At 40.9% G+C, this 13,073-nt stretch overlaps 1 protein-coding gene across 1 annotated transcript in view; it reads left to right on the top strand.

Annotated features, from left to right (window-relative positions):
• LOC140496344 (polycystin-1-like protein 2) overlaps positions 1 to 13,073 on the top strand; it is a 136,392-nt gene that overhangs the window by 68,566 nt on the left and 54,753 nt on the right. Inside the window, exon 23 of the mRNA XM_072595961.1 lies at positions 2,832 to 3,025. Within this exon, the coding sequence (XP_072452062.1) occupies positions 2,832 to 3,025 (194 nt within the window). The remainder of the gene's footprint in view (positions 1 to 2,831; positions 3,026 to 13,073) is intronic.

The raw sequence follows: 13,073 nt of genomic DNA, 5'->3' as shown, positions 1-13,073 counted from the left end.
CTGTTGGTGCATATGATGAAGTAGCCCTAGCATGTGAGTAGGCAGTGCAGAAGGCATGCAGGTTTAAAGCTTTCAGGACTTGTGCTGGGTGTGAGTGAATGGGGAAGATGCTGCTGGCTGTACTGAAGAGTGATAGAGCATGAGTCTTTGGGGGAGGTGGGTACAGAGGCAGCCATAGAGTGAGTGTAAGGTATTGAAGAACAGATGGTGGCAGAGTGGAAAAGGTGATTGACCTTCTTCAAACACTGCAGTGCATTCTTCCAGATGAAAGCGACTGCACTGATGTGGGTGCACCTTCAGACCAGTCTGGCACAGTCTGGCGTTATGGTCTCCACTGCTGGTCCTGGAATAAGAAGATGTCCTGTCTGTGCATCACCCCATCCACACCCCTCGGACAAAGTGGAGCAGCAATTTGACATATGTTTGACATATGCGGGATAAATATCAGGAATTGCATAGGGCAGTTCCATGTCCATAATGCTTGTTTGGGTGCACAGAGGACTTTTAAAGATGGCATGAGATGCTGGTTTCTCATCGGGTATCTGCTTAGTGGCATCTTGTTCTGGGAATGGTGCATGGTAAGATGGTAAGATGGAATCGGTTGAAGGGTGGATAGTTAATGAGGTCAGTTCAATAAGATACAATGAGAAGTCTCACTAGGCCTCGCAGTGAGAAACTCTCCAAAAAGAAACGTATGCCCAATAAGATTCAACCCCTAGAGCTTTATGGCACTGGAGCAGATAGTTCTATCTACCCCACTGTACCAGCTGTCTGAAACAGCCATCTCCTGCCCCCTATTTCTTTAATCTTTCACCAGAATCTTTCATTTTCTTTTCAAACATTTATTCACTTTCCTGTCAACATGTTATTATGAAATCTGTTTACAGTTCTGTACTGTTTTTAGTTCAACGTGCCATGTTTTAATCTTTTAATCTGAAAATCTTTTAAAGAAAGAACAATGTCGAGGGACTGAAGAGATAAAAAGGAGAATTGTTATGAACCATAATGCACAGTTGAGAATTTCAATGTTACTAAAACTTGGCTGGGAGTAGAAAATGTAACAGTGGATTATTCAAAAATCTAGGCCAAAGGCTACACCAAATAAGTCAGCAGATAGGTTGGAGGCAGAAGTAAAAGTAGGGTCTCAGAAGGTTGAGATATTTAAAGTCATTACTCAGCATTTTGAATTAAATGGAGGGTAATGTGAAATTGAGAAAATGCCACTTGAACTAGCAAAGTTGCAGATTTGAATTTTTTTAAAAATTGGATTAAAAGAGAAAGATAATTTTTTTTAAGAGCTTACATTGAAACTAAGAGCAAGCAATGGAAACAAAGGAGAATGAAAGAATAAGAGCAAAGGACATCAGAGAGATTTAATTTGAAAGAGTAGAAAAAAAATTAAAGAAATAAATATAAAGGGAAGAGCAATGGAAGGGGAATTTAAGAAGCTTGAACTGCAAAAAAGGTAGGGAGGTAAAGCAACATGAGTTGAAGAAAGAAATAAATAAAATAAAAAACTATAAATAAATTAGAGTAAAGCCATAAGACATAGGACCAGAATTAAGCTTTTTGAACCCATCAAGTCTATTCCACCACTTGATCCTGGCTGGTATATTTCTCAACCCCATTTTCCTGCCTTCTTACTTAACCAATGATCTCCTTACTAATCAAGAATCTATCTGTCTCATCTTAAACACACTCACCGACTTGGCTTCCACAGCCTTCAGCAGCAATGAGTTCCACACGTTTGCCACCCTCCAGCTGAAGAAATTCCTCCAAATCTTAGTTCTAAAGAAAGATGATGTTATATCTTGGAGAACTATTCTGATGCTCATGAAGATTTAGTTTAAAGAGAAATCTATGTATACTGCCTAAATTTGCAGAGACTAAAAACATATTTCATCCCATTTGGAAAGGTAACTAGGAAGATAAAGAAGCCAAAAGATATTTAGATCTTAATGTTACAGATTGCTTTGGCAGGTATAGCTATGAATGTATACACTAGTCTGCCTGAAGAAAAATCTGCAGACTATAAAACTCTTAAAGGACAACATTAGTTTCTTATGGGCATATTTCTAAATCTTATCAATAGAATGTTAAGATATTAAAAAGGAAACCTAATTAGACATTTGTAGAATTTGCAAATGGAAAAGAAATCTAATAAAATCATTGTTTCACATCACTGAAATTAAAGAAAAAGTTTGAGAATATAAATCAAATTGTGATTAAGGAAGACTTCTGAAATAATATTTGATAATCGTGAAGAGTAATTTAGATGAAGCATCAAATATCAAAGATCTGAAACTTCTGGCAAATATCTATAGTACTTCACATAGACAGTTATGTTGGGAAATATTCATAAGGGAATCAACAAGAAATTGGGAGAAACAGAAAATCTGGAGATGAAAAGGTATTCATCTTAGGGTGTAAACAGAAGGATGCCAAAATAATAAAGGAGAAAGGTCAAGCCTAAAACTATTGTAAAGAAAACAATATGCTTCCATTGTAATATGACTGGATATATTAAAACTAATTGTTTGGAAGTTAAATAAGGCAGCACTAATAATAGAAACAATGGAATCCTTAAGAAGGGTGCATCAGAAAAAGGAACTGGTTTTAAACTCCGCAGCAGTACACAGGTAAGCGTATTTATTTTAATAATTTAATTTACTGTTTTGCTATATTGATTTCTGAGCATTTGCATTGGACATTTCTTGGAAGAAAATTTTATCCTGCTCAAATCCAAATATGCGGAAATGTTCATTCAAATATTAATAAAAATGATACTTTTTTCTAATGTGTTTACGTTTTTCTCCATATTTTTCAATAAGATGCAAAATATACCTGGCTTATTTCTGCTGCTGAGTTGGTGTATGGAGTGGGAATATATTATTTGTCTGTGAAGCCTGCTCCAGATCGAAACTCTTCACAATTGACAAATATTACTGTGGCTTTAACTTCTTTTATATCCCAGTGTGTATACTGGGATGAAGTTTACAACAACTGGAGTTCATCTGGATGTCGTGTGAGTATCTTACATTGTATTTTAGCTGTCTCTGTGAAATGTTATCCGAATTATGTGATTTCTGAAAGTGCTTCTGTAATTTATTAAATATCATTCATTCTATATCACAACTCACTGGTACAGCATCATAGTGACTTTACATGGTGTAACTTCCAATCCATAAATGTTAAAAACATCACAGTTGAACTAAATGCTAATATTTTTAGCCTCGTGTATCATATAAATCAATCACACCTTTATAATTGACTGAATGCACCACTGGAACTTGGAATATTTCTCTGACTAGTTACTGCTTGTTTTAGAGGTAACTATAGACAGTGCTGCTGAACTTTTTTAAGTGACCAATATTCTTTTCTCAATAATTATATAAGGAATTTCCTGTAAATAATGTGCACTGTGAAATCGGATCTATTTATTACAAGTGCTGATCCCAACTCATGTTATTAGTAGAAAGGTCAGATCCCAGATTGTAATCTGGTTTAATAGTATATTGTTTTTCATTTAATGAAGTGGTTTTTCACTGTACCACAAATATGCAGTATTGCAGATTTTATTTTAACAATAAAATATAAGTTAATTACATAGAAGAAAAAACAAAATAAACCAAACTATTTACGTACAATGCAATTTAAAATATTTCAAAACACACATCTATCCTGTCATCATCATGTTACAGTACTCAAACGCTAGAGAGAGTCTGCTTCTCTTTCATCTTTTAGTTTATTTCAATTCCAAGTTTTGAGAGTTTAATAGCCTCTTCCATGATTAGCCATATAATTAACTTTAGACTTTTTCAGCTTTGAATAACTCCTTCAAGGCTCAAAGCAAACTGAAATCCTTACACCGAGATAACCTATATCCTAACTTTTCTGGACAAACACTTTTCTTTGGAAGAATCTGTGATGTTTCTTCATGCATCTAACTTCAACCAGGATTTCTGTGAACTGGCAAACAAAACTTCCCAAGCTAGGGGTTATTCCCATAAACAAAAAAAAATCAATTCCTGATCCTTCCAACCGAAATCAAGCTAATGCTCTTCAATGTTTACTTTCCTAAGCTGCTAATGTGATGTATGCAAACAAATCATCATTTTCTCTCCAGAAAGTCTTTCTACCTAGAACAAAGAAAATTACAGCACAGGAACTGGCCCTGTAGTCTTCCAAGCCTACGCTGATCCAGATCCACCATCTAAAGCTGTTGCCTATTTTCTAAGGATCTGTATCCATCTGCTCCCTGTCGATTCATGTGTCTGTTTAGATACATCTTAAATTATGCTAACGTGCCCGCCATTATCACCTCTCCTGGCAATGTGTTCCAGGTACTCAACACCCTCTGTGTAAAGTACTTTCCACACACATCTCCCTAAAGCTTTTCCCCTCTCACCTTGAACTTGTGACCACTAGTAATTGAGTCCCCCAACGTGGGAAAAAATTTCTTGTTATCCACCCTGTCTATACCTCTCATGATTTTGTTGACTTCACTCAGGTCCCCCCCAACCTCCGACTTTCTCATGAAAATAAACGTAATCTACTCAACCTCTCTTCATAGCTAAAGCCCTTCATTCTAGGCAATATCCTGGTGAACCTCCTCTGCACCCTCTCCAAAGCATCCATATCCTTTCGGTAATGTGGTGACTAGAACTGTATGCAGTATTCCAAACGCAGTTGAACCAAAGTCCTATACAATTGTAACATGACCTGCCAACTCTTGTAGTCAGTACCCCGTCCAATGAAGGAAAGCATGCCATATGCCTTCTTGACCACTTTACTGACCTGCACTGTAAGCTTCAGGGAACAATGGACCTGAACACCCAGATCTCTCTGTATGTCAATTTGCCCCAGGACTTTTCCATTTATTGCATAGTTTGCTCTTGAATTGGATGTTCCAAAATGCATCACCTCACATTTGCCTGAATTGAACTCCATCTGCCACTTCTCTACCCACCTCTCCAATCTATCTATATTCTGTTGTATTCTCTGACAGACCCCTTCACTATCTGCTACTCCACCAATCTTGCTGTCATCTGCAAACTTGGTAATCAGGCAACCAATAACTTCCTCCAAATCATTTATGTATACCACAAACAACAGTGGTCCCAACACTGGTCCCTGTGGAACACCACTGGTCACAGGTCTACATTTTGAGAAACTCCCTTCCACTACTACTCTCTGTCTTCAGTTGCCCAGCCAGTTCTCTATCCATCCAGCCAGTACACCCTGGATCCCATGCGACTTCACCTTCTCCATCAGGCTACCATGGGAAACCTTATCAAATACCTTACTAAAGTCCATGTATATGACATCAACAGCCCATCCCCCATCAATCAACTTTGCCACCTCCTCAAAGAATTCCATTAGGTTTGTAAGACATAACCTTCCCTGCACAAACCATGCTGCCCATTACTGATAAGCCCATTTTCTTCCAAATAGGAATAGATCCTATCCCTCAGTATCTTCTCCAGCAGCTTCCCTACCATTGATGTCAGGCTCACTGGTCTATAATTACCTGGAGTATCCCTGCTACCCTCCTTAAACAAGGGGACAACATCAGCAATTCTCCAGTTCTCTGACACCTCACCTGTGTTCAAGAATGCTGCAAAGATATCTGTTAAAGCCCCAGCTATTTCCACTCTTACTTCCTTCAGTAACCTGGCGTAGATCCCATCCAGACCTGAAGACTTGTCTACCTTAATGCCTTTTAGAATACCCAAAACCTCCTCCCTCCTTATGCCGATTCGACCTGGAGTACTCGAAGATCTATCCCTAATCTCAAAATCCATCATGTCCCTCTCCTCAGTGAATACCAATGCAAAGTACTCATTAAGAATCTCAACCATTTTCTCTGACTCCACTTATAACTTTCCTCCTTTGTTCTTGAATGGGCCAACTCTTTCTCTAGTTATCCTCTTGCCCCTTATATATGAAAAAATGCTTTGGGATTTTCCTTAACCCAATTCGCTAAAGATATCTCATGACCCCTTTTCGCCCTCTTAATTCCTCATTTCACATTGGTCCTACATTCCCGATATTCTTCCAAACCTTTGTCTGTCTTCAGTAGCCTAGACCTTATGTATTCATCCTTTTTCCTCTTAGCTAGTCTCACAATTTCACCTGTCATCCAAGGTTTCCTAATCTTGCCATTTTGATCCCTCATTTTCACAGGAACATACCTCTCCTGAACTCTAATTAACGTCTCTTTAAAAGCCTCCCACATATCGAATGTGGATTTCCCTTCAAACAGCTGCTCCTCATCTACATTCCCCAGCTCCTGCCAAATTTTGGTATAGTTGGCCTTCCACCAATTGAGCATTCTTCCTTTAGGACCATTCTCGTCTTTGTCCATGAGTATTCTAAAACTTATGAAATTGTGATCATTATTCCCAAAGTAATCCCCCTACTGAAACATCAACAAACTGGCCAGGCTCATTTCCCAACACCAAGTTCATTATGGCCCCTTTCTGATTTGGACCACTTGCATACTGCTCTAGAAAACCCTCCTGGATGCTCCTTACAAATGCTGCTCCATCTAGACCCCGAACACGAAGTGAATCCCAGTCAATGTTGGGAAAATTAAAATCTCCTATCACCACCACCCTGTTGCTCCTACATCTTTCCATGATCTGTTTATATATTTGCACCTCCATCTCATGTTTGCTGTTGGCAGGCCTGTAGTACAGCCTTAACATTGTTATCGCACCCTTCTGATTTCTGAACTCTGTCCATATTGCCTCACTGCTCGAGTCTTCCATAGTGCCCTCCCTCAACACAGCAGTGATATTTTCTTTGACCAGTAATGCAACTCCTCCGCCCCTTTTACCTTCCACTCTATCCCGCCTCTCACACTGGTTCCAGAAAGCCTGAGAAGTTAATCATCAAACCCCTTTGTATACACTGACTGAAACTCTCATGCTGCTCACTCAAAATCCAAACACTAAAATAAATTTTATATATATATGTATAAGTCATACACCTTATATCACACATGCAACAGCAATGACTGGAATATAGAATGTTAAGATTGTTAGATCTGCATCTTTCTACTTTTGTAACATTACCAGCAAAGGAGCTAGAATAACACAAAGCTTCTTTGGACATGACAATAATTAACCTCTCAAACCTTGTTCACCAATTAATTCAATCATGATTAATACATATTAAATTTGGTTATGGAAGCATAATATCATGCCTAACAAAATTTATCCTCCTGTCACATTATTTCTCCTAAAAAAAAACTATATTATTTACAATCCCTCATTTAAAAAATTAATATCTTGTATTCCATTGCATTTGAATAATTTTACCATTACTAATGTATAATAATTAATTTGTCAGATTAGCTGTAAAGATGTTTCCAAAAATGCAAAAAGAATTGAGTTGAGACAAATACAGATCAGGAACAAAATGACTATAAATTTAATTTTGTTTGTTTGAGCGTTTTTTGTTTAAGCAGCTCTTCCATTGTTTTAATTCTCTTATGTTCACTTTGTTCCGCTGTCGTTTTAAGGAGTTGAGAGTGTGATGCTGGAAAAGCACAGCAGATCAGGCAGCATCCAAGGAGCTGGAGAATCGACATTTCGGGCAAAAGCCCTTCAGTGATTCAAGTTCAGTTAGTGATCAGGGACAACAGGGTGTTATTGCAAGTGAGGCAGGTAGAGGGATCCTAAGTTCAGGAGTCAAGAAGCCTCAGTTTTTGACAACAGGTATGAGATTCTTGCTCCCTGTGTGGATGAGGAAAAGGGTTGCGGGGAGGATGAGCCAGCTGACCACAACGCCATTGTGCAGAAGGCCATTCAAGAGGGGGGAGCAAAAAGACAAGTGGTAATTATAGAGGATTCTATAATTAGGGGGACAGATAGAATCCTTTGCAAGCTGGATCTGAAGTCTGCGTGGTATGTTGCCTGCCCGGTGCCAGGTTGCAGGATATCTCTGACCAGCTTGAAAGGATACTGGAGTGGGAGGGGGAGGTCCACGTTGGGACTAACAACATAGGCAAGGCTAGGATGGAGAACCTGTTTGGGGATTATCGAGCACTTGGAACTAAATTAAGGAACAAGTCCTCAAAGGTCATCATCTCTGGATTGCCATGTGTAAATTGTCTTAGGGACAAGAAAATTAGGGAAGTAAAGATGTGGCTAAGGGAATATTGTGGGAAAGAAGGGTTCCACTTCGTGGGGCATTGGTATCAGTTTTGGAACCAGGCAGATCTGCGCTGATGGGATGGTCTCCACCTGAACCGACCTGGAACCAGTCTTCTAACAAAAAGGATAAATAGGGTGGTCACTAGGACTTTAAACTTGTGAGTTGTGGGGAAGGGAAACAGAAAGCAACAGAAAGCAACATTTATGGTGATAAATGAAAAGGTAAGCAGCAGGTTAATATATATGCAGACAGGTTTAAATACAACGCAGACTATGATAAAAGCAAAAATGAAGTATAGTTCAGGAGATGTTACAGATATTGTGAACCATGACAGTAAGAAAGCTAACATAAAGGCACTGTGGCTGAATGCTCATAGCATTCGTAACACTGTTGATAAGTTACTGGCATGAATCATCATGAACGCATATGATTTGGTAGCCATCATGGAGACATGGTTGCAGAATGGTCATGACTGGGCATTAAATATCCGGGAGTACCAGACTATTCGGAAGGACAGACAGGAATGCAGGGAGGTGGTGTAGTTCTGATATTCAAGGGCAACATCAGGGCAGTGCTGAGAGATGATATAGGTTCTATGGAGCATGAAGTAGAATCCATTTGGTTGGAAATTAGGAATTCCGAGAAGAAAATGTCACTGATAGGTGTAGTCTATAGGCCACCAAATAATAACATCACATTGGAGTGGGTAATAAATAAGGAAATAATTGATGCCAGCGAAAATGGTACAGCTATTATCATGGGAGATTTTAATCTGCATGTAGATTGATCGAACCAGCTCGGTCAGGGTAGCCTTGAGGGGGGTTTGTTGAGTGTATCTATGATAGTTTTCTTGAACAGTATGTAATGGAACCAATGAGGGAGCAAGCTATCCTAGATCTGGTCCTGTGTAATGAGACAGGAATAATTAATGACCTCATAGTTAGGGATCCTCTTGGAAGGAATGATCACAGTATAGTTGGATTTAAAATAAAGCTGGAGAGTGTGAAGATAAAATCCTATACCAGGGTCCTGTGCTTGAATAAAGGGGACTATGATAGAATGAGGGAGGAGCTGGCTAGAGTAGACTGGAAACAGAGACTTTATGATGCGACAGTTGACGAGCAGTGCAGGACCTTCCAAGAAATTTTTCGAAGTGCTCAGCAAAAGTATATTCAGGTGAGAAGAAAGAACTGTAAGAGGAGAGGTAAGCTGCCATTGGTGTCTAAGGAAATAAGGCAGCGCTGAAAATGTGTTGCTGGAAAAGCGCAGCAGGTCAGGCAGCATCCAAGGAGCAGCAGCCCTTCTTCAGGAGGGCTCATGCCCGAAACGTTGATTCTCCTGCTCCTTGGATGCTGCCTGACCTGCTGAGCTTTTCCAACAACACATTTTCAGCTCTGATCTCCAGCATCTGCAGTCCTCACTTTCTCCTAAGGAAATAATCAGCAGGAGTCTAGAAGATTGGAAAACTTGAAAGGTCAACAGAAAGCCACAAAAAAGAGCTTTAAAGAAAAGTAAGCTAGAGTATGAGAAAAAAAAACTAGCACAGAATATAAAGACAGATAGCAAAAGTTTCTATTAATATATAAAATGAAGAATAATGGCTAAGTAAAGGCTGAGAAGGGGCAGTTAGTTATGGGACATGATGAAATGGCCGAGGCATTGAACAGGTAATTTGTATCAGTCTTCCCAGTGGAGGATACTAATAACATGCCAGTAAGTGACAAAGAGACGAAGGTAGGTGAGGATCTGGAAACAATTATTATTATGGAAGAGGGAAGAGTTAGTGTTGGGTAATCCAAAGATAGGTAAGTCTCCTGGCCCTGATGGAATGTATCTCAGGGTACTAAAAGAAATGGCGGGAGAAATAGCAAGTGGACTGGTGGTGATTTTCTAAAATTCGTTGGACTCTGGGCAGTCCCAGCAGATTGGAAAATAGTAAGTGTGACACCACTGTTTAAAAATGGAAGTAGACAAAGGTGGGGAATTCTAGACTATTGAGCTTAACCTCTGCAGGGGGGAGGATGCTTGAGCCTGTTATCAAGAAAGAAATAGCAGAGCATCTCAAAAGAAATTGTCCCATTGTACAGATGCAGCATAGTTCATGAAGGGCAGGTCATGCGTTTGGAAAACTATGAAGACATTTCAAGCAAGGTGAATAACGGGGGACCCAGTAGATGTGATGTACCTAGATTTCCAAAAGGCCTTTGACAAGGTGCTGCACATTAGGTTGTTACATAAGATAAGGATGCATGGTGTTAGGAGTCAAGTATTAGTGTGGATAGAGGATTGGTTGACTGACAAGAAGCAAACAGTGGGGATAAATGAGTATTATTCTGACGGGCAATCAGTGATTAGTGGTGTGCCTCAGGGATTTGTGTTGGGACCACAATTATTTACAATTTATATAGATGATTTGGAGTTGGGGACCACGTGTACTGTGTCAAAGTTTGCCGATGACGCGAAGATGAGTGGCAGAGCAAAGTATGCAGAAGACTGTGAATCTTTGCAAGGAACATAGATATATTGAATGGAAGGGTCCTTCCACATCCATCAAAGTATCACCTGCACTTCCACAAATATCATTTACTCTGTCTATTGCTCCCTATGCGGTCTCCTCTACATTGGGGAGACAGGACGCCTACTGGCAGAGCGCTTCAGAAAACATCTCCAGGACACCCGCACCAACCAACCCCACTGCCCCTTGGCTGAACACATCAGTTGACCCTCCCACTCTGGCGAGGACATGCAGGTCTTGGGCCTCCTCCATCACCACTCCCTTACCACCCAACGACGGAGGAAGAACACCTCATCTTTTGTCTTGGCACTCTCCAACCACATGGCATCAATGTGGATTTCACCAGTTTCCTCATTTCTCCTCCCCCCACCTTATCCCAGTTCCAACCTTCCAGCTCAGCACTACCCTCATGCCCTGTCCCACCTGTCCATCTTCTTTCCCACCTATTTGCACTATCCTCCCCTCTGACCTATTACTTTAACAACCCCCCCCCCCCCTCCCATCCACCTATCGCACTCTCAGCTACCTTCTCCCCAGCCCCACCCCCCTCCCATTTATTTCTCCACCCCTGGGGCTCCCAGCCTCATTCCTGATGAAGGGCTTTTGCCCAAAACATCAATTTTCCTGCTCCTCAGGTGCAGCCTGACCTGCTGTGCTTTTCCAGCACCACACTCTCGACTCTAATCTCCAGCATCTGCAGTCCTCACTTTCACCTTAAGAAAGGATGTATTGGCACTGGAGGGGGTGCAGAGGAGGTTCACTAGGTTGATTCCAGAGTTGACGGGGTTAGCTTATGAGGGGAAGCTGAATACACTGGGATTATATTCATTGGAATTCAGAAGAATGAGGCGGGACCTTATAGAAACATAACATTATGAAGGGAATTGATAAAATAGAAATAGGTAGGATATTTCTACTGGTGGTAGAAAGTGAGGACGGCAGATGCTGGACATCAGAGTCGAGAGTGCGGTGCTGGAAAAGCACTGCAGGTCAGGCAGCATCCGAGGAGCAGGAGAATCGATGTTTTAGGCATAAACCCTTCATCAGGAATAATTTTTCGACTGGTGGGTGAGACTAGGACAAGAGGACATGGCCTCAAGATTAGAGGAAGCAGAATTGAACTGAAAAGGAACTTCTTCATCCAAAGGGTTGTTAATCTATGGAACTCCTTGCCCTGGGAAGTAGTTGACGCTACTTCAGTAATCAATCTTAAAGCTAAGGTAGACACTTCTTTGAAAAATAAAGGAATTAAGGGATATGTTAAAAACACGGGTAAGTGGAGTTGAGTCCACGACAAGATTAGCCGTGATCTTATTGAGTGGCAGAGCAGGCTCGAAGGACCAAATGGCCTTCTCCTGCTCCTAGGTCTTATGTTCTATCCCTGCAACTGCCGAAATTGTAACACCTGCACATTTATCTCCTCCCTCCTTAGTATTCAAAGGCCCAAATATACCTTGCAGGTGATGCACTTTACCTGCACCTCTGAAAATCTAGCATTCATTGCTCACAATGTGGTCTTCTCTACAGTGGGGAAATGAAGCATAGACTGGGTGACCACTTTGCAGCACATCGATGTTCCACCCGCAAAATAAACCATGAGGTTTCAGTTGCCTCCCACTTGATGTAGTGGCTCAGCGGCTGGCACTGCTGCCTCACAGCACCAGGGACCCAGGTTTGATTCCCACCTTGGGTGACTGTCTGTGTGGAATTTGAACATTCTTTCTGTATATGTGTGGGTTTCCTCTGGGTGCTCTGCCTTCCTCCCACAGTCCAAAGATGTGCAGGTCAGGTGAATTGGCCATGCTAAATTGCCCATAGTGTTCAGGGATATGTAGTTTAGGTGCATTAGTCGGGGGTAAATATAGGGGAATAGATCTGTGTGGGTTACTCTTTGGAGGGTCAGAGTGGACTTGTTGGGCTGAAGGTCCTGTTTCCATACTGTAGGGAATCTAATCTAATCTTTAACACACCATCCTGTTCTCTGGCCAACATCTCTGTGTCAGGCTTGCTGCAGTGCTCCAGTGGAGCTCAATGCAAGCTGGAAGAACAGCACCTCATTTTCCACTTGGGTACTCTGTAGCTCTCTGGACTCAATATCAAGTTCAATAATTTTAGGGCCTGAACTCTCCTATACCCTACCCACACACCAGGCCTTGTTATTACATAGTCTGTCATTACACTCTACCTATTGGAGCCACTAACGGTCTCCATTAACAGCTAGTCACCCTCCAAGATAGATCATTATCCACTCTTTTATCTATCCAACTGTTCTAATCTCTCTTTGGGCTGTAACCCCACCTATTGTTTACTACCCCACCATATCTTCTGCATATTAACCAACATTTTCCCTAGCTACCGTCAATTCTGAGGAAAGGTCACCAGACCCGATACGTTA

Source organism: Chiloscyllium punctatum, chromosome 26, assembly GCF_047496795.1.
Source record: "Chiloscyllium punctatum isolate Juve2018m chromosome 26, sChiPun1.3, whole genome shotgun sequence".
NCBI classification, from domain to species: Eukaryota; Metazoa; Chordata; class Chondrichthyes; order Orectolobiformes; family Hemiscylliidae; genus Chiloscyllium; species Chiloscyllium punctatum.
Note: the sequence above shows the minus strand (reverse complement) of the source record. Positions and strands in the feature narration are given on the sequence as shown.